General features: G+C 43.9%; 1 protein-coding gene across 8 annotated transcripts in view; it reads left to right on the top strand.

Annotated features, from left to right (window-relative positions):
• Positions 1-21,142, top strand: part of FRMD4A (FERM domain containing 4A) — a gene marked incomplete at its 5' end in the record, with an annotated part of 413,106 nt that extends 391,964 nt beyond the window's left edge. For 7 of the 8 annotated variants that reach the window (XM_081927636.1, XM_081927641.1, XM_081927640.1 and 4 more), the window contains 6 exons: positions 1,380-1,436; positions 3,479-3,716; positions 5,501-5,665; positions 7,764-8,623; positions 10,944-11,040; positions 17,012-21,142. In XM_081927636.1, coding sequence (XP_081783762.1) covers positions 1,380-1,436; positions 3,479-3,716; positions 5,501-5,665; positions 7,764-8,623; positions 10,944-11,040; positions 17,012-17,114 — 1,520 coding nt within the window. In that variant the 3' untranslated portion in view covers positions 17,115-21,142. Of the gene's footprint in view, positions 1-1,379; positions 1,437-3,478; positions 3,717-5,500; positions 5,666-7,763; positions 8,624-10,943; positions 11,041-13,652; positions 13,725-17,011 lie in introns of all 8 variants that reach the window. The other variant, XM_081927637.1, reaches the window with a different exon arrangement.
• Positions 21,143-26,827: the final 5,685 nt, after the last annotated feature.

The following is a 26,827-nucleotide window of genomic DNA, read 5'->3' as shown; positions in this document are numbered from 1 at the left end:
GGTAGCGGGATCTGCATGTACCGTATTTTTCGCACCATAGGACGCACTTTTCCCCTCCTAAAAAGCAAGGGAAAATGTGTGTGCGTCCTATGGAGCGAATGCAGGGGGGAGGCAGGCGGGAAAAGCCCCCAAGAGCTGCACACAAGCTCCGTGCGCTCTTGCGGGCTTTTCCACAGGAGGGAGAAGGGACTGACTGGCCGCATCAGTCCCTTCTCCCACCTCCCAGAAAACCCAGGAGAAGCCGCAATCTCTTTAAAGGAGTTGCACGGCTTCTGCCGGTTTTGCGGGAGGTGGGTGAATCCCCCCACCTCTCAGTAAAGCCAGGAAAGCCCTGCGCAGCGTCTCCCGGCAAGGAGAGGCTGCACGGGGCTATGGATTCTTTAGCCCCACGCAGCCTCTCCCGGGAGGGAGAGGCTGCATGGGGCTAAAGGGGAAACCAAAACAGTGAGCGGGATCCATCCCGCTCGCTGCTTTGGCTTGCTCCATAGCTGCACGCAACCCCTCCGGCGAGGAGAGGCTGCACGGGGCTATGGAGTCTTTAGCCCCACGCAGCCTCTCCCGGGAGGGAGAGGCTGCACGGGGCTAAAGGGGAAGCCAAAACAGCAAGCGGGATCCAGTCTGTACGCTGCTCTTTGGGGCTGCTGAAAAAATTTTTTTCTTGATTTCCCCCCCTAAAAACTGGGTGCGCCCTATGGTGCGAAAAATACGGTATTTAGAATGATCATAATGCCTTTATATCAGTCACTGGTGCAATCACACTTGGGATACTGTGTACCGTTTGTATCCCATCTTAAAAAGGATATAATAGAGCTGGAAAAGGAACCCAAAATTTCCCTTATGAAGACACACAACAGCAGTTGGGACTTCTTAGCTAGGAAACAGCTGAATTCTGAAGTCATGAACAGCAGGAAAGTGGAGAGACAGCAAAATGTCTCCCTTACTCATAATGCTAGATTAACTCAGAATCACACAGAAAAATGGAAGGACAGTCCATTTAGGACAAAATAAATGCAAGGAATTAAAACATGGAATCAGCTGCTACAAGATGTGGCAATGGTCACTTTCTATAGCTTCTAAATGGGTATTTAAAGGGGCAGATTCAGGGAAGATATGCTTCTTAAGGGCTGCATAGCAACAAAAGGGAACATTTCAAGGGCAGTATTCCTCTTGAATATCAGTTGCTGCCAAACATGCAAGAGCTGATCCTTAACTGCTCTGCGTGTGAGGTCCATGGAAGCATATTAATGGGGAAAGCATGCTGGATTAGCAGAGCTGTTCTTATGGTCTGACATGAGTGGATTACGGCTGTGAAAATCATGCTGGGCTTCAGCACACCATGGAGCTACACAGTAACCTCCGTGTGTGTTTTCACTTGACAGATGGAAATATTGCCAGTGAGGACAGTTCACTCTCGGATGCTCTCGTTCTGGAGGATGGTATGTACAGCATTCATTGCAATATATTGTATTTTATGTCTCTGCTGAAAAAAAGAAGCTTGTGTTGTGTCAAAGGAGTTGGGGCAGAATCCTGTCAAAGCTCAACACTTCTCATTGGTTTTAGTGGGAGAAGTTTAAAGTACATCTATCTCTGCCTTAACATCAATGGGACTTAAATGTACTTGGCTTTGGCTGGATCATCGCCTAAGGCTGTAAGAACTCATTTTTGCAACTGTAGTAAGACTTCCAGGACTCTCTCCTGTCTATATAATCTCCCTGGAGAATCCTGCACTATATGTTTTTCTCTGAGCCTACCTCACTGAAAATTGTTTTTGTTTAAAACAAGATAGTTTGGGATGATTTTATTTCGAGCAGTCACTACCCAAATATCCAAATAACCTTTTTCAACTGAAAAATAGGCACATTTTCCTGCAACCAAAAGTTCAAGCAGACGCCACATCCCTTGTAGAATGATATCATACTGTCACTTGTAGGTATTTTGCTGCACTGAAAAACATACCCATTATCATCATCATCATTTTTAATTTGTATAGGTCTTTCTGTCTTACAATACTCAAAGTGGTTTACAAGCTGAAGAAACAAATAATGTACATCTTATAACAATCTAATGCAATACAAAATGTGATAATAAAACATAACTTTAAAATAGGCAACCTACACCAAAAAAGTAACATTCAACAATCATTAGAATAGTATTAGGTAAAGGGACCCCTGACCATTAGGTCCAGTCGTGGCCGACTCTGGGGTTGCGGTGCTCATCTCGCTTTATTGGCCAAGGGAGCCAGCGTGCAGCTTTCCAGGTCATGTGGCCAGCATGACTAAGCCGCTTCTGGCAAACCAGAGCAGTGCACAAAAATGCCGTTTACCTTCCTGCTGGAGCAGTACCTATTTATCTACTTGCACTTTGACGTGCTTTCAAACTGCTAGGTGGGTAGCAGCAGGGACCGAGCAACGGGAGCTCACCCCGTCACGGGGATTCGAACCGCTGACCTTCTGATCGGCAAGCCCTAGGCTCTGTGGTTTAACCCACAGCGCCACCCGCATCCCTAGAATAGTATTAAATAATAATAATAACATATAAAAGTTAAACAGAAATCCACTCAACAGTTACAATAAATAATTTCTAAACTATAATCCATAAAACAGTGGCAAGCCGCAGTACATAAAATAATACAATACAAATTGAGAAGCCCAAGACAAGAGGGTGGGGCAAGGCAGGTAGACGGAGGCCTTGCCTGACGAAGTCTCTCCCTCACCTCTGAACTGCAGGCTTTCAGCACTTCCTGAGGAGAAGAGAGGAGGGAGGTGGGCCAGCTCCAGTCTCAGAAGATGTTCCAAGCAAATGATCTGTCAAAGCCAGCTACGTCAGCCTTCTGCTAGGGAATCTGCCCATGTGCTGTTCAGTAAAGATCACTTGGGGGCTGGATCAAGGGTTTTATGGGTAATACAAAATGGTGGTGTAAAGTATGGGGATGAACGCTGTCCATCTAGCAAGGCTGAAGACATCAGCAGCAAGAAGCAGGGTGTTCACTGCAACTGACCCAAAGCTTTGGCAGAACCTCCCTGGGTAGATCGGATCGGAATTAACTCTTCCCTCATTGTTTCTCAAAAGAGTTGCAAAACTCTTTTATTCTGACTGGCATTTGGAGATTGGCGATATGGAGAACTGTCTTGAACTCGTGTATTACTTGACTGTTGAATTTGCTGTGGTGCTTTACTGTTTTCTAGGCTTAAATTTAATTGTGGTTTTAAATTGCTCTGTTGTATTTTTTATTTAAGCTGCTTTGAGCACAGTAAAGTAGTATGGCATCTGTATTTTAGTTATGCATAGGATTTATACACATATACCTAAAAAAAGGCCTTAAAATGAACATATATTGTACCTCTTTACACCTGTATCAATCTTTTTAATTGTAAGCTCCTTGAGGCATGGGCCTCTCATCTTCTAAAAGGCCATGCAAAAAGTATTTAAACAAAATAGTGTTCCTGTCCTTTAGTTTTCCTCTTTTTTCCCATTTCAGAAGACACTCAGGTTACCAGCACGATATCCCCTTTACAGTCCCCTCACAAAGGACTCCCTCCCCGTCCCCCCTTGCATAATAGACCAGCTCCTCCGCAGTCCCTGGAGGGACTCAGGCAGGTGCACTATCAGAAGAAGGACTATGACAAGTCCCCCCTCAAGCCCAAGATGTGGAGCGAGTCATCCTTGGATGAACCCTATGAGAAGGTCAAGAAGCGCTCTTCACACAGCCATTCCAGGTTAGTCATAATGGAGACAGACATTTCCTTATCATGCAGCACCCATTTATAAAGGGGGGACGATGACGACCAAGGCTTTGTAAGCAAATTTCATGGATGTGCAGTGGGATACTTAGACTCATAGAACTGCAGAGGTGGAAGGGACCCCACATTCCCAGAAGTTTCTTCAGCAGTCCCAAAAGCCAAAGAGGTTAGTCACTGCAAAGTAGTACAGTCGTACCCTGGAAGTCGAACGGAATCCGTTCCGGAAGTCCATTCAACTTCCAAACTGTTCAGAAACCAAAGCATGGCTTCAATCAGAAGCTGCCATCCAGGTATTCAATCGGAAGCTGCTGAAGCCACTGAAGCCCTGCTGGATGTTCAGCTTCCAAAAATAGTTTGCAAACCGGAACAGTCACTTCAGGGTTTGCATTGTTTGGGAACCAAAACATTCGAGAACCAAGCTGTTCGAAAACGAAGGTACAGCTGTAGTCATTAATAAACTGCAACTTGCTTCTTCAGCTGTGGAAGTAGCTCTGATGAAGACATCTGAAGAAACAGCACCTCGATGCAAAACATAGTTGATTTGGCTAATGCCTCTGCATCTCCATGATGGAAGGTGCTTAATTCAAGGTGCTCATGCTAATGTTTAAAGCCATAAACAACCCCAGGCCCCAGATATCCGAAAGACTTGCCTACAGGTCCTCTTGGGTATTGACATTGGCAGAGGGGCCATCTTGGTTGTGGTGGCCCAAGAGAGGCCCTTCCCTAGGGCAGCCCCTAAGCTAGAGCTTTCCAAACTGTGTGCCAAATGCTCCTCCCAGGCCTGGAAAAGGGTTAGTTTAACCCCCGGTTTGCTAGTAAAACTGAATTGCTGTGCTGTGAGATGATGCATGTTTCCAAAGTGAGTCAGCAACATGAAAAGTTTGGAAAGCTCTGCCCTAAGCTATGGGGCCCTCTCACTGCAGAGGTAAGTCTGGCATACTCATTTTGCAACTTTACCCTGGCTTTTGACACTTGAGGTGTGCATTTTTAGGACCCACCTTATTTCTGTGATTGCAAGTTGTTTTAAACTGTTTTTAATGATGTGCTTTAATTGTTATAAGCCACTATGGGAGCTTAAGGTGAAGGGCAGGTAAATTAATAATAATAATAATAATAATAGCCACCACTCCCAAATAGCAAAACAAAAATATCACTCACTGAATACATATTTACAGCTGCTTAGGCAACACAATGCAGCAACAACAGCAGTAGCCTGGTAGCCTCCCGATGTTGTGGGATTACAACACCTGTCCTCCCTGCTGATTGGCCAGGCTGGCTGGAGCCTATGGAAGCTGGAGCCCCACAACATCTACAGGGCACCAGGTGGGAGAAGTCGGTCGAAGGGGCATCTGTTGCAATAAGAAGTTGGGCAATGGGGTCCTCTCTGTGTCTTCCAGCACTTCCTGTGCTTTATTTGGCACACACATTATTTGTGCCTTAGCTTATTGTTGTTAGAAAAAGGAGCAATGCAGAGTAATTTAGCAGAGAGTTAGTGTAGTAATGTCTAACAGCATGAACAGTGAGCCCAGAATTCCCTTGAGTGAATTGACGTCAGGCAACCCACTCTTTCTTGCTCCCCAGCTGTAGGAAGAGTCGCACTGGGCTGCTGAAATAGGACCTGTCAAGTCTGCCAGACTTAAGAAATGAGAATTGTCGTCGTACCCAAAAACGCTTATGGTTTTCTCATATGCCCATGTAATAAAGTATAAAAGCTGCATAAAGAAGGCTGCCCTGATCACTGTGTTTCCTTTTGTGTGCAGCAGTCACAAGCGTCTTCCCAGCACTGGGAGTTGTGCAGAGGGGGGCGGGAGCAACTCCCTACAAAACAGCCCCATTCGGAATCTGCCCCATTGGAACTCCCAGTCCAGCATGCCAACCACACCAGATCTACGGGTACGCAGTCCACATTATGTGCATTCCACTAGGTAAGTTCTTCCAGCCCAATAGGTCCTCAGCTTCTCTTCTCCCAGCCCCGTAAATATGGAGCCTGGAATTCCTAAAGCCTGCTTAAATTTCCTCAGGGTGCTCAAGAGTTGCTCTGAATTGGATTGTGCTCCCAGTCCTCAGTTCTGTTTCAGCTAAAACAAAGATGCTGATCTTTGGGGAGGGATAGGAGCCTTCTAGCTAAATCAAGTTTGAAAAATAGATTAAAATTATGTTCTTGAAATCCCTTCACATCCCCAAAAGTTGCATACAGTATGTCTTCAACTTGCGTTCATTTAATTTGTGCACATTCAACTTTACATGCAGAGCAATAAAGAAATAAAGAGGGAAATGACTTTAGCAATCCCATCCGCTATTGAAGCCAGTGTTTTGATTATAAGCGGTTTTGGCATGTGTGTGTGTGTGTGTGTGTGTGTGTGTGTGTGTGTGTGTGTGTATGGTTTTTCAGTTTAAAATTTTATTATCCAACAACCAACATAAAAACAAGATTCCAAAGAATCTCCTGAACTTCCCTCCTCCCCTTTGTGAGTCCTTTCGTTAACCATTTCCTCCTACATCTTTTATAATAATCGAAACCTTTTCCATTAAACTACAAGTGTTAATCCAATTCTACTGATGATTTTAGCTGTTTCCAATGGTTTTTAAGATAAATTATGTATTTTCCCCATTCCTTATTTAAATTTTGGTCTTTCTGATTCTTTTGGTCATTTTTGCTATTTCGGTGATTTTGGCTTTAGGCGCGATTCCCGGAACGTATCCCCCACATAAGTTGAACAGCTGTTTTACCTGGGTACAGGTGCTCTATATGTGTTCAGTTGGAACTGGCAGTGGCCAAAGGTCAAAAAGAAATGTACCACATAGCAGAAAAGTGTTACCACAGTTGTTTTCACATGATGCCATTTCGCAAGTTCTAGAAAACATTTGATCATGGAATCCAGCTAAACAATGTTGGAAGCAATGTGATTATTTGCTTACAAAAACAAGGAAACAGTATCTGGATGGATGGTTTTGTGTATTTATTAGGCAATATCCAGTGGCGTAGCGTGGGTTGTCAGCACCCGGGGCAAGGCAAGTAATTTGCACCCCCTAACCCGTGGGTTTGCGCCCCCTAACCCTAACCCCCAGATGTTGTGCCCGGTGCGGCCGGCCCCCCCGCACCCCCCACGCTACGCCACTGGCAATATCACATCTGCACTCAGCTATGATGCTTCTTGGGTGACCTTGGGCCTGTCAGTATCTCTTATAGAATGTACAAGGGGAAGCATATGAGTGAGATATAAATGTAATACATAATTAAAATGTTATTAGGTAGGATTTTGACGGGTGTTCAGCATCAGATGCTTCAGGGCCTGTGAAATGGCAGACCTAAAGGGAACCTTATCCACTCATTAAATTTAGGTGGGTGTGTTATTTTCCCTCTCCAAATGGGAGAATTCATAGAAATAGATGAGTTTTAAATTTATTGGCGCTTCCCATTTTGTCCAATATGGAGATCTCTCCACCTTAGGGACTTACACTAATGGTTTCTCATTGGGAATTTGACTCATCCCCCCCCCCAAGTAAAGGATGTGAAACCTCTACTTCAGAAGAGGAAGAAGTTCAAAAGATTCCCTGCCGTCACCATGTGCAACTTCACCTGTTAGCCTGGACTTCCAGAGGTGTGTGATGCTTAATGCAGGCTTTCGCATACTTCCTGTATTCTGAATTCTGCCAGCTTATGGTGACCAGTGGCATCTTTACATTGCCAGGCCTAGACTCCACTGTATTTTCTTCAGATATTATGCAAACATACTACAGAGTTAACCATGACAATGTCTTTTTGTAAGCAGACTCTGCTATGGTGAACTGACCCCAAATTTGTGGTTAGATACAATTACAAAGAATAATTGATTTCAGAGATCCCACCTTCGTTCTGCAGCTAAAAGGCTGGAGTCCCTATAGCTCAGGGTCAGGCAGCCTTTAATTGTTCTCTTTCTGTTAGCCTTCCTTTGCCACCACAAGTGTACTCATTCCACACCACAACTGTAGGCAAAACTACTGGAGCAGTTTATAATTACAACCTTTTTTCTGTGCTTGCAGGTCTGTGGACATCAGCCCTACTAGGTTACATAGTTTAGCACAGCACTTTAGACACAGAAGCTCCAGTTTAGAGTCCCAAGGGAAGCTCGTTGGGTCAGAAAATGAGACGGGGAGCCCCGATTTCTACACCCCTCGGACTCGCAGCAGCAATGGCTCTGACCCAATGGACGACTGCTCCTCCTGCACCAGCCATTCCAGCTCTGAGCACTACTACCCTGCTCAGATGAATGCCAACTATTCCACCCTTGCTGAGGATTCCCCCTCCAAAGCCCGGGAACGGCAGAGGCAGAGGCACAAGTCGGCAGGGAACCTGGTCTCCTCCAATTCAGGGAGCATGCCCAACCTGGCTGCCAGGAACGGGACTGGCCACCACGGATTCTATCTGCACAGCCAGAGCCAGCCGTCCTCCCAGTACAGGATCAAGGAGTACCCTCTCTACATCGAAGGGAGCTCCACGCCGGTGGTTGTGCGCAGCCTGGAGAATGACCAGGAGGGACACTACAGCGTGAAGGCACAGTTTAAAACATCTAACTCCTACACGGCGGGGGGAATGTTTAAAGAGAACTGGCATGGGGAGGAAGCGGACTCTGTCAGGCTGACCCCCTCCCGTTCTCAGATCATCAGGACTCCGTCTTTGGGCAGAGAGGGTCACGAGAAGGGGTCGGGAAGGACAATGGTGTCAGATGAGCTGAGGCTGTGGTACCACCGGTCCACAGCTTCCCACAAAGACCACAGCCGCTTGTCGCACACTAGCTCTACTTCGTCGGATAGCAGCTCCCAGTACAGCACCTCCTCTCAAAGCACCTTCGTGGCGCACAGCAGGGTAACAAGGATGCCTCAGATGTGCAAAGCAACGTCAGGTGAGGAAGATGATTTGCACCCATATGCAAGAGTCATTCCTGGGGGTTCCACATGTACAACATAACCAAACCGCCCCCACATCTCACTGCTCTGGTGGTGTGGCCTTCTGAGCAGCCCTAGGTCTGCATCCGTCGCAATCAAAGGACTCCTAACACAAAGACACAGCCAAATTACTCACAATCAGAGGAGGGTATTCGTGGGTCTCTGCATGAGTCACTGTATTGAGCTTGTTGCTTTCTAAGCAGGAGCTAAACTTCAGTAACACAGGCAGAAACACAGGGACTCTCCTGAGGATGGGTAATTCTTGCGCTCTGAGACTCTAAACTTTTCAAGTGCAGGTGTAAAGTGTGTCATCAGTTGTAATTCAGGAGAAAAAGCATGACCCCAGCAATCAGCAATTTGGTAAACACTGGCACAGTTATACAATATGTGCTTTTCACTATCGGTGAATGCCGGTAGGGGGAGGGAGGGGCATGTTAGGTCAAAGGTTTTAGCAATAAAGGTAGAAGTTCTGTTTGTTATTCGCTTGTCAGGTGAAGCAGGGTGAATCAACAGAAGGACAGTCCAAATGAGTTTTTAAAAGGTGATGAAAAAAGTACATGACTGTTGTTACTGAAATCTAAAACTGCTGCAACTGGTGTAACCAAAGGTGCAGTCTTATCCTGGTTGACCTGGGAGTAAGCCCCACTGAAATCAGTAGAGCTTCTTTACGAGTAGTCATGGCTACAATACTCACCTGCTCAAAATCTTCCTTTTGCCACTGACTCATTCACTGGTCTCAGCTGAGCCTTTCTCTCTCAGCTCCAGCCCTCCCACTCCTCACAATATGAAGGAGGTATGTTGCATGGCTTAGTCAAAATACAGCATGTGAAACCCTTGGAGCACTCTAAAGCACTATATAAATGCTAAGCATTCGTATTTAAAATTGAAGGCAAATGGATTTCATTACCAAATTATGATGAGAGTGCTCTTCTAATAAATTCTTCTTGAAGGAGCGTCTCCACTCCCATCGTTCTGCCCAGACACTGAAGTCCAGCTCCAAGGGCCTTCTGGTGGTTCCCTCACTGTGAGGAGCCAAGTTACAGCCTGGTTAGGCAGAGGGCCTACTCGGTGGTGGCACCCGCACTGTGGAATGCCCTCCCACCAGATGCCAAAGAGAAAAACAACTACCAGACTTTTAGAAGACATCTGAAGGCAGCCCTGTTTAGGGAAGCTTTTAATGTTTGACAGACTATTGTATTTTAATATTTTGTTGGAAGCTGCCCAGAGTGGCTGGGGAAACCCAGCCAGATGGGCGGGGTATATATATATTATTACTATTACTATTAGTTTCCATTCTTCAAATGAGCTCATAAACCATGAAATCCTGGCACCACACAACTTTTTAAAAATCAGCAACAAGGATGGCTTTTCTCCCAGTACAAGAATGTTTGTTTATATAATATTAGGATTTACATCCACATTAGCTGTACTTGTAAAAGGCCACTTGTGTAGCTTTTATTTCTAGAATTGTTATTACTCAACAAGGCAAATTAAAAGTTAGAAGGGAGGCAAGGTAATTCCCCAAATTATTCAGAAGTTCTTTCCATGTTTTTACCAACTCACTCCAACCTTTATACAATTTGGCAATCAAAATAAATCAGGAATTGAAACATTGGCCGGAATATAAGACTTACCTGCAAATAAGCCACACCTTTAAAATCCAAGGCTTATTTGCGGGTGTGGCTCACCTCCCAGCTCTACTGCCCTGAACGGGGGGGGGGGGCAGCCGGCATTCTCCCCAAGCTGGCACCGGGAGAGGCTTGGGAGACGCAAGCGGGTTGTCCCGTAATTGGGGTGGTGGCTTATATTTGGGCCAATACGGTACTTTCACAAGACTTGTTCACCAAGCACTTCACTAAGATATTTAAGACAGCTGGCCCCCAGCAGCAGAAGCAGAAGCAGCAACGTCAAACTCCTGTTGACATTTGAGATGGTCTCTCATCTCCCTGAGGTTGAAGGAAGACAAGGGATGCTGTCAGTCCTCGTAGTCACACACAGATAACCTCACGCAGACCTCCCTTTGAAACTGCATGAAGGGTGGGGGCTGGGGGGAGAGTGAAAAGGAGAGGCTGGATATGTTGTGGTAAGCCGTGGCATGGGCAGCTGTGCTGAAGAAATAATTAACTTGCACTTATGATTTTATACCAAATAATATGCCATGTTTCATCTCTGTTCCACGAGTTACTACTGCACAGACGTAACAGCATCATTGCATTCCAGTCCCCCTGACTGTGTGTGTGTGTGTATCTATATCTATCTATCTCCATTTCTTTCCAGCTGCCTTACCGCACAGTCAGAGGAGTTCCACACCATCTAGTGAGCTGGCGGCCACACCCCCCAGCAGCCCACATCACATCCTGGCCTGGCAGACAGGGTGAGTATGGGCACAGATAGGCACTCGGTGGCAATGCGTTCCGTTTCTGACCCATCTTCCCTAGATGCTAGTCAAGCCACACATACAGCACAACCAGGCGCATATCTACTCAGAAGTAAGTTCAGTGGGACTTACTCCCAGGGGAAAATGCCTAGGATTGGAGCTCTAGTGCAGGTCATTTGTTCTATGTTCTACCCTGCTTGTCTTTATTACCCGTGCCGATGTCTTCATTTAATTGTAAAAGGGGAGGGGTGAGTCAACAAAAAGCTCCCAGTCAAATTCCCATGGTTTCATTTTGTAGAAATCCACAGTGTGTGCACATTTGGAAGGAGTTCAAATTCAATCAAACACAGTGGAATTTAGCTTTTTCTTTTAAATGAAAGGCAATATTTGAGGCAGCTGGCGAAGGCCATTCCAGAAACACCATTGCAAATGCCCCCCTGGACCCCCTGCACTCTATACATGTCTGATGTTCCAAAGTGCTATTTCGGAGTTAGGTTAGCTGGCCATTTCCCACGGGACAGAACTTCTTTCTCCTGCTTCTCAGGAACAAAACCAATAGATTTTGTTTTAAAATCCAAATGTGATCCAATTAGATCCAATGTAGCAGAACACCGAACTTGGATGAGGGTTTGAAGCCCTGCTCAGCCAAGCTCATCACAAGACGACGCTAAGACAGAGTTGTGATAAGGGCAAAATGGGATAAGGTGCATGTATGACACTCTGAAGCAAGGGGAGCCAGCTCTGCGCCTCCTCCAGATATTTGTTGAACTACAACTCCCAACAACAACAATCCTGATTATTGTTTATGTTGGCTGGGGTTGATGGGAGTTGTGAGTCCAACATCTGGCGGGCACCATGTTGGCAAGCCACGCTCTATAGCCTTTTCAGACATTTTTAAGTGTGAGAGTTTAAACTACAGCAGTTTGTGCACCAGCCCCAATCCTCCTCCAACCTTTCATGCATTGACCACAAAGACCTTCCAACCACATTCAGCTCCATTAGAATCTCTGCAAACCATAAAGGACAGGAGGGGCAGACATTGGGCAGAGCAGCAGCACTCCTTCCCCCTACAGTTGGAGCCCTCCCACAGTCTCTTGGATACCTGAACTCTGCAAAAGATTCTTAGCCAAAGGGCAGGATACAAATGCAGCAGACTAAATGCTTGCTGGAAGCCGCCCAGAGTGGCTGGGGCAGCCCAGTTGGGGGGGCATATAAGATTAATATTACAGTGGTACCTTGGTTTACGAACTTAATCCATTCCGGAAGTCTGTTCTTAAACCAAAGTGTTCTTAAACCAAGGCGTGCTTTCCCATAGCGGTGGGAACTCAATTTACAAATGGAAGACACTCAACAGGAAGAGAAACATGTTCTGCTTCCAAGGCAAAGTTCACAAACCAAAACACCTTCCGGGTTTGCAGCGTTCTTAATCCAAGTTGTTCATAAACTAAGCTGTTCTTAAACCAAGTATTATTATTATATTCTTGCATAAATTTTGTCTCTCAAATGTTCCACTACCAAAAATACAGTGGTGCCCTGCAAGACGAACGCCTCGCAAGACGAAAAACCCACTAGACGAAAGGGTTTTTCCGTTTTGGAGGCGCTTCGCAAAACGAATTTCCCTATGGGGTTGCTTCACAAGACGAAAAAATCTTGCGTCCCCCGGCGGTTTTTTTTTTGCTTTTTTCGCCCTTTTCCTAAGCCGCTAAGCCGCTTATCAGCTGTTCCGCTGATAAGCCGCTTAACAGCTGATCGCTGGAAGCCGCTTGACACCTCTAGCACTAATCCGCTAAGCTGTCAGTGGGCTTGCTTCGCAAGACAAATAAACCGCTTGAGGAAGAGAATCGCGGAACGGATTAATTTCGTCTAGCGAGGCACCACTGTAGTTCATTCTTGGTGGGGTGCCTAAAAGTATGAGCTGTGTTTCAAATGCTGTGTTTAAAAGTATGGTCTGTGGTTCAAATGCTGGCTTTGAGCAGGATCAGTGGCAGGATTCATTGTTGCACAGGAAGCAATAGGGGGAGAATAAGGCTGTCATGATTCCTGAGAGTCTGCGTGAAGTGCTGTGAAAAGATGGGATCTGCTTTGTAAATGCTGGGTATTGTTAGTACTTAAAGAAAACAAGTCAAGCACCAACTTGCATACCCGGATACATTAAAACATGGTAAGAACTGTGTGCTTTCTAGAGGCAAGCTCCTTTTGTCACTGTGGGAATTGTGTTGCCTTGCCCAGCAAAAAAAAACCCCAATATTTTGTTTTCTTTTTCCATGCCCCTTCCCTGTTGGAGCCCTCCCACAGTCTCTTGGATACCTGAACTCTGCAAAAGATTCTTAGCCAAAGGGCAGGATACAAATGCAGCAGACTAAATGCTTGTTGGAAGCTGCCCAGAGTGGCTGGGGCAGCCCAGTTGGGGGGGGGGGCATATCAACAAATCAAAGTGCTTAAAATTCTCCTTAGCGTTCTCTCTGTGTTACTAACTTTGTTTTGTCTTCAAAGATGATTCACCAACCTGTTTCTGACTAGATTAATAAGCTCTTAACAAGTGTTTTGTGTCACTGTTTTTCTTTAACATCTCCTCTTTCCTCTTTCTCTTTTGCCTATCCTTTGCTCAGAGACGCTACAGACAACTCACCCACTATGGATGAGTCTCAGTCTCCAACTCAACAGAGTACTGATGAATAGAGGTATAGTGAGGGGATGTTTTCTATATTGGACCCCCCACCCGCTCCCTCCATGCCGCTGCCCCTCCACCTTTTGTTCCCCTGTGGATTTTGTCTTCTTTCAAAAGCACCCTGTTCTAGAGTTTTATGGGAATGTGAATTCATTACTGGCTAGTTATTTGCATCCATTAGACCCAATATATGAGATATGCGGGTGGGGGACGCGGGTGGCGCTGTGGGCAAAACCTCAGTTCCTAGGACTTGCCGATCGTATGGTCGGCGGTTCGAATCCCCGCAGTGGGGTGAGCTCTCATCCTTCGGTCCCAGCTCCTGCCCACCTAGCAGTTCGAAAGCACCCCTAAGTGCAAGTAGATAAATAGGTACCGCTTTATAGCGGGAAGGTAAACGGTGTTTCCGTGTGCTACACTGGTGCCGGTTTGCCAGAGCAGCTTCGTCACGCTGGCCACGTGACCTGGAAGTGTCTTCGGACGGCGCCGGCTCACGGCCTCTAGAGCAAGATGAGCACGCAACCCTAGAGTCGGACACAACTGGCCCGTACAGGCAGGGATACCTTTACCTTTATGAGATATGCATGATTCCAAGTTGCAGATAGGTGCTGTCTTTAAATGAGAGAATCTTTTATGTCTGCATTTACTGTGTTGGGGGGGGGGGGGAATCTGCCCAACCACCTGGAAACAATTTTTGTCACAGGCAAGGAGAGGTTTGTAAACCAACAGTGCCATTTTTCAATTAATAACCCCCAAATATGACCCGCTACAGGTGGTGTTAAACAAGGTTTCATGTCATCATCATCATTATTAATTATTATTATTATTATTATTATTATTATTATTATTATTATTATTATTATTATTTTAGAACTGTCTTAGAAAAGGCACCATTAAGTACTTTCTAGAAGCATACAGCTGCCAAGTTAACTGATTATTGACCATAGGACTTCATTCTGTTGAGTTTCCATTAGGTTAACTAACAAAGTCTTATCTGAAGCAGTCTTTGCCAACTTGCTGCCCTCCAGATGTTTTGGACTTTAACTCTCACCAGCCTTAGGCAGCGCATGTGCCAGGACACCAGGCTGCTGAATTCGGATCTAAATACTTCTTGTGATGGATTACTAAATGCAATTTTTATGCACCTTGTTGGGGGTGGGAAATTGCCAGCAGGGAAGTAAAATGCAGAAAACTGTGTGCTTTCTAGAGACAAGCTCCTTTTGTCACTGTGGCAATTGTGTTGCCTTGCCCAGCAAAAAAAAACAACACCCCAATATTTTGTTTTCTTTTTCCGCGCCCCTTCCCTGTTGGAGCCCTCCCACAGTCTCTTGGATACCTGAACTCTGCAAAAGATTCTTAGCCAAAGGGCAGGATACAAATGCAGCAGACTCAATGCTTGTTGGAAGCTGCCCAGAGTGGCTGGGGCAGCCCAGTTGGGGGGGGGGCACATCAACAGATTCTAACAGTTAGACCCATGCTTAATTAAATGTGTGTAAAACCACTAGTGACAAGTCCCCCTGTACAGTCACAAGTATTTATTTATATTTGCTAACTTAAAGTAACATCTCCCCGGGATAAATCACATGCAGTTGCTGGTGTTTGGTGTCAGATTTGCCACCAGTAATGAGAAAAATTTAAAATTTGTCCAACTAAGTTTGTTCTGGGTAAAAGCTTTCATGTGCGTATCTGAAGAAGTCTGCATGCACAGGAAGCTTATACCCAGAACAAACTTAGTTGGTCTCTAAGGTGCTACTGGACAATTTTTTAATTTGTTTCGACTGCGTCAGACCAACACTACCTGAACCACTAATGAGGTTACCCTAGGTGTGTCATTTGCCCCCTCACTTTGACAGTGTACCCTTCCAAGCAGACTGATACATGGAAATTTATTACGTGAAACCTTATCCCAGCATGGAGTGCAGGTGAGAGCAGCTTCAGGAGGTCATATGTTGTTTAAAGCCTAGATTTCTTCTTGGGACAGTGGGAGGAGTCTAATCTCATGAGCTGGGGAATAGCGCACAAGAGGGGGCCAAACCGTAACGCAGTTACAAGACACTGCTTTATGCATGCTCCCGTCTCTGAATGCTTGTGTGCCAACTTGCATGTATCTGTCCACTCCTGTTCCTTTCTTCCTTCATCTGGGCATGCCCTTCCCTTCAAATAGATAAGATGTTTGCTCCATGATTGGCCAAGTTCCCATTCCTCTGATAGTTACTATTGCTCTGGGCCAATGATGTACTTTAACTTTCAAAAACACACAAATCAAATAGGGTTTGCTATTTAAGCAGTGTGGCAAAATTGATGTGCTGGTGCATGGTTAGCTTTAGACGCCAATAGCTTTAGACTCCGGATTACCCTGAGAAAGATTTCACAGGAGGCTGGGTGGGGAACCTTGTTCAGGCCAAGGGCCACATTCCTTTCTGGGAGGCCTTTCAAGGGTCCTGTGATGGTGGTGTGCAGGGCCAGAAGCAAAAGTGAGTGGTGCAGCATGTGACTCTTGCTTTTGTGCAGAAGAAGTCAGAGGTTTCTATATTTCTTGGTCAGACCACACCTGGAACACTGTGTCCAGCTCTGGGCACCACAGTTCAAGAAGGATGTTGAGAAGCTGGAACATGTGCAGAGGAGAGCAACCCAGATGATCAGGGGTCTGGAAACCAAGACTGATGATGAGTGGTTGTGGGAGCTGGGTATGTTTAGCCTAGAAAAGAGGAGACTGAAGATGATTGCCATCTTCAAATATCTCAAGGGCTGCCACATGGAGGAAGCTTGATCTCTCCTCCTGCAGGGGGGGCCAGGACCTGGAAGTATGGCTTCAAGTTGCAAGAAAGGAGATTCAAGCTAACGTCCTGACAGTAAGAGCTCGCCTTCCTTGGAGGTTCTTACGCAGAGGGTGGGTGACATCTGTCATGGATGCTTTAGCGGAGACATTCCTGCATTGCAGGAGTTTGGAATAGATGACCCTTGTGGTCCCTTCCAACTCTACGATTCTATAATTGTATGGTTCTGTGTCCTCTGTCCAAGCAACCTAGTTTCTACACATGCATACACCTCTCTCTCTCTCCTCCATCCAGACAATCAAGAGGCATAATCAAGAGGCATCCAGCTGGGGAAGAGTTCTGATGGCCTCATTTGGCCCCCAGCCCTTAGGTTTCCCCACTCATCTTACAGCAGCAATGCACATGAAAGTTACCAAGAGTGTGTTTTCTCCACTTCTTCAGCCTTCATTGCTCTAGTCTCTGAGGTTGTAGTTCTACTGCCTCTTCCCAATGTGCTAATTTGAGTTTCTGTCCCTTCTCTCTACAGGAGCTGCAGTGATAGCTGTTACTTGGATTCTCCCCTCTATCCAGAACTAGCTGATGTCCAGTGGTACGGACAGGAGAAAGCCAAGCCTGGAACTCTCGTGTGAATCCCCTTGACCTCAGCTGTTCAAACGCACCAATGCCATTCTGAAAAATCACCTCACTGCCTCTCATTTGCCTTACACTGGCGCCTGATACCAGCTTCAAGTCAAAGCACTTTTTGCATAAGGCAACTGAAGATGATATTAGAAAAACAGATCCATCCCCAACCAGTAGCGGAAAACTAATTCCTTCACTCCTGGTTACTTCAAACTGCCATGTGCCTCACAGAGATCACCCCAGAGCAGAGGGCAACTTTACAAATAACTTGGATGTAAAGAACACCACAGGCAGTCAATTCAAACCATTCAAGGTTGCATAAGCCTCTTTCTTTGATATGTACAACTGTTCTAACATATATGATTTGAACTCTATAAAGTCAAAGTACAAGTTAACGCTAATGTGACAGCTATCATGAAATACCCTTTTCATTGCAGAAAAAGACTGTAGGGAATGGAGAATGATCCTATCATTTCAGAGTGAGCCAGAATACTGTACTGCAACTGTTCTGTGCTGCCAAAGTTTTCAGTAGCTGTTTTATGATGCATTTAAAAATATCCATTTTTTTCAGAAACCGTAACGCTACTATTCTGTAACTTGCCTTCCATCTTGATGCTCTAAGCACCACTCTACTATGATGATACGCACCCCACAGAACCTGGGCAGATATCATCTGAGAAAACTCTGAAAAGATGAACAAGGGCAAGGAATTGCTTCTTTTTAACGTTCCTGTGATTAGTTGCAAGTAAAGCAACCAATAAATTTTTCAGAGGATTTCTATGATCAGTTGTGAAGTAAAATGCCAAAAAGCGTTGTTATGTTTAAAATCAATTTGCCTAGAAAATGTCTCACATCACGGAAAAGCACACCATGTAAGCTTGACAGCAAAATACAGTAATACTTGTGCGGGGAAGGGCTTATTGACTGGCCAGGGAAGTGAACTATGCTTCAAAGAGGAGTGCTTGGCAGTTTTTATTTGTTTACGAGCAGTTTAGGTTGTTTTCCTAAGATGAATCATGAAGAGCTTACAAAACCTTTTGACACGAAGTATGGTTGTCTGCCAATACCAAAAGAGAGGAAACTACAAGTTTACATGTACACTTGAGCAATGCTTTTTTATACACTTCTAGAAAGCCATCATACTTCACAAGGCCTCAGTACTTTTATAATGAACTAATGCACAAATTTCTAGGTCCCTGGTCAACTGCTAGTTTGCTGGAGGACCACCATGGAAAAGGAATGACCAGGAAGAAGCTCATAACAACCCTCCCAAGCCCATAGACCACCTCCCAAGTCCCAATGCCACTAGTATTTTGCCCCTGGGTGGACAACAGTGAGGACCAGAACGCCCTCCTTTTCTGGTGCCACCAGTTGCTCAACCCCTGATCTCAACAGATCTGGGAGCAGGCACACCAGGTCTTCACTATGGTGTGATGGTGTTGTGCCACCCAACGGCCAAGTGTCTTGCCCCCCTTCCCCAAATGTTATGTTTGTGTGCATGCAGCTGACAAACTGAAGAGAGGCTCTAAAAAGAAAAGAAGAAAAGCCCTAAAGGCCAATTTTGTTGAAGAAAAAAACACCAGGAACACAAGAAACCTAAATTCTCCCAAATGGAGCAAAAGAACTACTGCTCTTCCAAGAAGGAATGGTAGAAGATTTTGCACCTTTAAGTAGGGCTGGGCAATATCTGATATATCATCAGCTCTATCACAAAATAAGGATGGAGCTGGCTTCATGGTTTTTCTTGCATTGTGATATTTGCATAGTGTGCACACAGACACACACATGATTTGTGATATATTGCCAGGTCAAAAATTATGACGCCAGTTTCAAAATATGGAATTTGAGCCAGTTTTGGACGATATATTGATATATCACCCAGCCCTACTGTTAAGACTCAGTAAGGGTCTGTCTAAAAGCAGAGAAAGAACAAGCTAAAATCACAAGCAAGAGTGAGATCACTGAAGCAAATAGCACAAGAACAGGTTGTCTTATTTCTATTTCATTTTCATCAAGAAGGCATTATGTAAACATCCACATCTTAAGCCCTTATGTCCATATGCCATCGTGATGAACAGAACAAATGACATTTCATTTGAAGCAATAACCGCAGTCCGTCACCAAGTTAGGCTTAAGTAACACTGAAGTCAGTGGAATCCAAGCACCTTAACCATTACAGGTTTGCAGCCAATGTTGCTTTTAAACATCTCATCTTAAAATAAGATTGGAAAATGTATTGATTTAGTCTCTCTTAAAAATGAAGTCTCAGCAAAATAATAAACTATGACAATAACATGCAACTTAAATGGCGTCGTCTTAACGTTTTACCAAGGAAATTCTCCAAAGTTAATGCTTCTTCTCTCCTACACGCTGCCCCTCTCTTTGTGTGTCTCTGTGTGTAGTAGTACCCTCTGCTAGCAACATCCAGCATATGGCTTCACAAACCAAGACAACCAACTAGACGCATCCTTCTCAACTTAAGTACCATATTTTTCCGTGTATAAGACTAGGTTTTTCCCCTAAAAAATAAAGTCAAATATTAGGGGGCATCTTATACACAGATACATTCCCCCCCGCCGCCGCCATTTTCTTATATCAGAGTCCCCCAAAATACATGGAGGCATCTTATAGACGGAAAAATATGGTATATGTAGTATATGGACTTAAACTGGTTTAACATTCATTCCGTCACTGTGGTGAACTATAGTTCTCAGCATATGAAAGGACTGCTATCAGAATTTGCAGCCCCTTCATTAAATTACACTTCCTGTAAATTCTTTAGCAGAAGCCATGACAGGTAAAACTGGTAGATTACTGATTAAACTCACCTTCCAGGCTCCATCTAAACAACTTGATTTGTTTTAATTTGTACCTGAAAAGTGAATCGGAATGCTTGCCAAAATCACCTTAGTAAACATACCAACAGTAATGGAAACCACAGTCACCCAGTCTAGCTAAAAAGTTATTTGTGACTAGTTTGCTTCACTGCTTCAATGGTCACACCTGAAACCAGATGGACTGGGGCTCCTTTTTTTATTGGGCTGTTTGGATATGATCCTGATGGACCAATAGTTCCCATCTGTTACATCCTAATGAGAACTGGCATGTTATTTTGCAGCAATACTGGCAGCCCTGAGTCAATAGAGAATGGGCTCAAATTTTCAGAAGCAGAGTAACATTCTCCAAGGGGGTGGGAGGGAGGCCATGTTGAGCAGGGGAGAGCAGGGTGTGTTTCATTTTTGTTTTTTTAGTCAAGGCACTTGTGAGCCAGTCTGGTAGTAAAGACAGAAATTAAGTAAAACAGGTTTTACTGTTTAACTCAATTCAGTTATACAAAACTGTACATAAAGTGTTAATTGGGAGATTAACATGTTTTGAGTATGATATGAGGGGGTAAACCATAGCTATTGTATACAAGCACTTGACTACCCCCACTAATAACCCCCCTGAATTTTGCTTTTGTATCCATGAAAAGGTCCCTCATCCAATATTGCATTTTGTCCGTATGTACAAACCACCACCCTGGCAGGGTTTATTTTTAAAATAATATTATATGCAGTTGAGTGTTGGAAATGTTGGGAAGGGGGGGGGAGGTCCAGTTTGTTTTGTTTTGTTTTCCCACCCCAGTATTAGTTTTAGTTTTGGACATAGCAAACCCCAATCAGGTGCTATCAGATGACCAGTTACTGCTTTAGTTAACTAGATGTAAAGTTTTACATATATATAAATATATATATTAATGTCAATAGTTTTATTACAAGTTGAGCAAAATGGACTCTAGTTTAAAATAAGGGGAAAATTAGAACTCTTCTGAAATGGACTGTAGAGCATGTAAAATGATTTTACTGAAACCTGTGCAACAGTAATCAAGGGGAAGGAAAAAAATGTTATGTTGTAGAAAAGTTTGCAGAATTTTTTTTTTAAAAAATCTGCTTTTAATTTATTCTTTTTCTATTAAGAATTTGTATAGTTACCTTTACATTTTGCAAAAACAGTGTTGTCAACACTTCCTTATTAAAGCATTTTCAAGATGAAATTTGGTGTCCGTAATTTTTTCTGCAGTATCCAAGGTGACTTTATGAGCAGTCTCTCTTAATTTAGTGGTGCCCACTCCTAGTTGTGCAGACTGGCTCAGTGCACACGACACATTGAACAATAGTTTAAATCGTTTCTGTGAATGAGCAGTGAGTTGTTCCAGTCCTGCTCCCCAAGCATGTGGAAACAAACCAGAGGCTAACTTGCTGTTATTTGTATGACCCTGCACTCTTCTAACAAGCCACAATACACCAAGATTTCCAGTGATGTGAGAACCAGGACCCTGCCTTCCAACTTGCTTCAACGGCTTCAAACATTAGTGCCAGCATTTGTGCAAACCACGTTTACTCTTTTATATCCATGTGCAGGAACACTAGATGGTTGGTAACTAAATTTAGGATAAAAATAGAGCCTAAAGCTACAATACTGCCAAGCAAGATTCCTCTCTTTGAGAGGAGGGTTCCAGCTTATGAAACTATCCCCCCCTCCCATTCTAAAGTCTTATTTATCAAGATTCAAGCGAAATCCTTCAAAACGTTTCTGCTCATCTGAAAAACAATTTTATTGTACTGTATTCATCAGCTAGTGATGGCTATCCAGGTTGTCCCTTGTGTAGAAGGGCAACCAGGAAATTCTTGCTCTCTATTTGTCTTTTATTTATTTTCTTAAGGTACAGGTTGTTGTGTACTTGAACACAAGCTTGTGGCTGCCATTCAGGTCAAGCCCAGAAACAACCCCAACCCAGTTGCCATAGCAGATTTTTCATTAAGATACTCCCTTAGCCAGGACAGCTGGAAATGCTTATTTTGCAGTTCCTGTGGTTTCCAGTACGGTGCCATTCCACAGATTGCTAGAGGATAAACGTAATTCTGACACAGGATGCAATATCGTACAGAAAGCTTATTTTCAGGACCACCAGCCAGGAGAGAAAATGCCCGTAAAGGAAAGCTTTCCGGGAGAAGTAGCTTTCCCCCACATTCAGCAATGCTGCCATTGCCTTCCAGAATTTAAGACATCTGCTTACATAGTCTGTAAAAGGCACTCCCCAGTCCAAGTCACACTTGCTACAGCTAGCATGTCATCCCTCTTGTGGGAGGTGAAATATCTACTCATGATCTTTCCAAGACCCTAAGGACTCTGCTTCTCTTTTAAAAGATGCTCCTCCTAAACTCAGAGTACGTACTGCCGTTTTCCTTCAGGACAAAATTATAGTTCTTGCAAATCACAGACACCAATGTTTCTAAACTATTTAAAGAGCATAAAACCAAGGCCAGACTAAATGGCTGAATTTGGAAACCACTGGGGCGAGCCATGGAAGACAGTTGCAACATGAGAAATATGTCCTGCTATATTAAATCCCCTTGATGTGTACAAAACAATTTACAACCCACCAGCATTTTCTTCACAGCATCTTCTTGTCCACTCACCAGATACATTGGGGTACTTTTATAGCTTTGTTTAGAGTACGTAATGTTTTAATAATACAAATGTTTTAAGTCTTTTTTTACCAATTCAGTTACAGATAGGTAGCCGTGTTGGTCTGCCATAGTCAAAACAAAAAAATTCCTTCCAGTAGCACCTTAAAGACCAGAAAGAACTAACTTAGTTGGTCTTTAAGGTGCTACTGGAAGGATTTTTTGTTTTTGTTTTTACCAATTCAGTATATTTTCTTTTAATTGTCAAATAATTCTGTGTACATTGCGGCAGCCTTTGGCTATTTGCAATAAAACTGACTGAGACTGAGACACTCACCAGATATTCCCAGCCTAATCGCTACCATGCTGCCTCCCCTGCTACCAAGCTCCTGCTTACTCATTTTAAACTCTACATATTTCTGTACCACCTCCTGGGCTTTAATACTTTAGACTGCAACATTTTCCAGGCCTAAGAAGCTTCAAGGGAATAGTGATTTTTGTTTATTTCTGTCAATATATTTATTGAAAAGAACCATTAGCCAAGCAGTTACATTATACTTTAATAGCTCTTCCTACATTTACAGCATTTCAGAGGCACCACCTCCCCCACCCCAATGAAGGGGGATTTGAGATGCACTTGCTAGCCAGGTGGAAACAACCAGCAGGAAAAGAGCCTGCAGAGGAAAAGTGTGTGCAGGAAACAGTGGTCCGCGTGTGTGCACAGCAGTTTTCTTCCCACAATCCCACACCCCTAAAAAACCAAACAGAAGGTTGGGAATCCCACATTTGTCACTGAATGTGTGTACCTTTGCCCTACTCTGACTGAAGCTTTTCCAACACATTATAAAGATTCAAAGTAAAGTTATAGTTTAAATTCCCATTTAAAGGCAATTAACTGAACAAATATGGAGGTCAGGCTTACGGTGCCAGCAAGCAAAAAAACAGCCCAACTCAACACTTACTGACCTTAGTAAGCAACCAGCATCTCAAAAGGCCCTCTGCAAAAATCCTCAGAGGGAGTTTCTCTCGACATACTGCAGGAGAGCTTTTCTAGAACAAGATACCCTGCCCCTTCCCAAATTCATCTCCAAAACCCTGCCCTGTGCCATTCCTGGCATTGTTGCTCTTTAAATTCTTTTGAACGTGAGAGAGCTTTTAAAATAAAATATTGAGCAAGCTAGGACAATGCACCAGTTATCAGGAAAGGAGATGCTAAACCACTGTGTGAAGTAACCACACCACTGCCTCCCCCCCCCACCCCCAGTGCCTCCAGGAATGCCAGAATGTGCCCATAAACTTGGTATCATCACACTCTGGAAACAAAAGTCCTGTTTACTTTGCCACAGTCCTGTAAGAAATCCAGTCTCGACTGCCACATTCTGGAGGAACAGACATTCTTCTCAGAGTTTTCTATCCGGCCTCCCAGACAAATACTGGAGTAAAGAGCCTCCAGTCTTCCGTGTAAAGCAGCTGCCACAGCAGCATTCACCCTATAATCTGTGCCTAGTGACTAAACAGAACAGAAACAGATCAAAACCCTTTTAAAAAATGCAAATATGTTTTATTTGCTGCATATTCAGTTTCCTAAAGATGAAAATATCCTGAACTGGCAGAACTTGAATTGTTCATAAGGTACAACAGGATCAAACCCCATGAAAACCCTGCCAGCTTCAGTGCATGCAAGAATCTGAGCTGAGAGAGACTTCCAAAAGTTTGTCAAATGAACTACTAAGACAGTTTCAACCATCCTGAAAGAGAATAGTGCAAGTATTCAAGTGGTCCTAAATAACCCTCCTTCACACAGTAATTCCTAATGTCCCAAGTTGTTATTAAATAATCCAAAGTGCCCATTAGGTCAAAGTATCCACCCACATAAGAGAGGCTGCCTGGTGTGTCCTTGAAAGATTAAATGTTGTGGACGCATGTCTTTCCTATCAACCTCTGTGAAAGGAGAGAGGGAGGAAAGTGTACTGTGCTTCTTGCTTCAGAGGTAATAATATTGTTCCAAGTCTCTCCAAGTGAAAGCACAGCAGAGGTGCACACCTTCAGAGGAGGCTGCTTCCTGCATCTCTGGATGAGTTACTGTTCTGGGCATGCTTCCGGCCATTTGGGAGTCATGCTTGTATTCGTGGTCAGTGCACAGCACACAAGGAAAGCAGCGAGATTTACTCCTATTTATTAAAAATAAACATTTTCTGCAATAAGAGTGGTTTTGTCTCCATTTTAAAGAAAAGGTTGCCTGAACTATCAGAAATATGGGAAACACAGTCTTACTACCATTATTCTGAACAAAACTGATGTACATTTGAAGAACTTAAGCTGCAAGACACATACTTGGAAGTCAATGTGGATACTGTTCCGTAAACTGTCACAAATTCATTAAGCTTCAGTGCTGTAATGGAAACGTCATGGACCAGAGAACCTTGGCTAATCTGCATACTTTAGCTATTTGCAATTAGCATGGTTAGCATTGTTATCTGCATGAACATTATGTATGCCAAGGAACAGCTGGTGTAGACATTTCATGTGTTCTGTTAGCCCTCACATCAAATAAGGCAGGCACTGAATTAACTTAAAGGCATTAAAAGTGCTGTTGAATGCACCCTCAGAACTTACATTTTCATATTTTTCTGCAAGCTGAACACTAAACACTTACTCAATGTTTTCATCGCAGCCTATGTCCTGAAAATGACCTCCCAATCCCTACCATGTACACAGTAAGAATGAACAAGTATAATTAAGCTCAAACTCCTGAACCTGACTGCCTCAATGACTTTTCCCTTCCATATAAATCTGCTCTTGCTTTTGAGATCCGTTTTGAAAGACCTAATCTCGGAGCTTATCAACCTGGACTATTAGGCAAATGATCAGTCTATGTCTGGTGTGTCCCATTTCTGCACATATTCATTCTTAAATCCATTCCATTCCATTGTTGCATTCATCTGTGCATTGCTAATACACACAAAATACTACCTAGAGAGCATTCTGTAAGCAAATACTTTATCTTTTATATATAATTTTATTGAATTTCCTATTTTTTACAAAATTGACTTCAAATTAAATAGTTGCATTGTTTCATGGATTGACTTCTCACTCACACCTCCAGAGTGTTTTTGTTCAAACTCTTTTCTACTGTGTTATATATCACACTCTTACCTTACAGAAATCCCTCTAATACAATTACTTTAACATTTTTTCTTCCGCTGTTCCCATCTCGTACATATTTTATCTCAATGTATGCCTTCCTAAAGTTACTTTATCTTAAAATACACATTTCTGCTATTTTTTGAGAAAAAATATTACTATTACCATTCTTCTTCCAGTAGAAGCATTTCTACTCACCAGATGAAATGAGCACCCTTCTCCCCCCACCATGCACTGTTCCGGGGCTTCTCCTGACCCTCGGGGGCAATGTGGGGGAGATGTAGGGGTACACAAGGGGACATGGGCTGCTGCAAAAGCCCTGCTGCACTAGCAGAAGTCACTGAGCTGGCTTCCACTAACACACTGAGTTGGTGAATCCATCTGGGTACCACAAAGTTCAGAGAAACATGAAATCCCAAAGATAATCATGTTCCAATCCATATCTCTAGTTAAAATGAACATTTTCACTTAAAATGGATTAGTTTCTTGCTGAAAACTGTGTCTGGAAAGTATAGTTAGTTGATGCTTTATTCATGGTACAAATATTTTGCTTTTGTTTCTAAATCTGTCAGCTTAAGAGCGTGCAAACAAACGGAATGCATTCTTCACCATCTTGACAGTCCCCTCCACTTTCCCTCCCAGCCTCTCTTTCACCTCAAATGTCAGATGGTAGGAGCAGAGAACTGTCATTTTACTGCAGTTCTATAAAGGGCTATTCACATGTATGATGGCATTAAAAATAATGATAAACTACTTCAGGAGTATTCAAACTTCCATTTTTTAGTGGTAACAAAGAAATCTTTACAACTTATCCCTGTGTGACGGAAAAGTTTGTTTACTGAGCAGGTTGAGTCCCCTCCCCTTGCCAGCAACTGGCCAGAGTTGCAAGGGAGGCGGAGTGGAGGGAGAGACTGGGAGGGATTCCTGGGGTCTGTGAGGAGGTGAGGAGAGCGAAGATGCAGACCCAGGTTAAAATAGGCAAGGCACAGTCCCACACGGTGTATGGGTCCTCTGGCAGGAAAGGGCAATAGTGGTTCTGAGGCCAAGGAGGACTTGGGGGTCTGCAGGGAAACAGTCCAGTTAAAAGCCGACGTTCCTGAAGTGGGAGTGGAGAAGTCTGATCTATG

This window comes from Podarcis melisellensis, assembly GCF_964234715.1.
Source record: "Podarcis melisellensis genome assembly, chromosome: 10".
Lineage (NCBI taxonomy): Eukaryota > Metazoa > Chordata > Lepidosauria > Squamata > Lacertidae > Podarcis > Podarcis melisellensis.
Note: the sequence above shows the minus strand (reverse complement) of the source record. Positions and strands in the feature narration are given on the sequence as shown.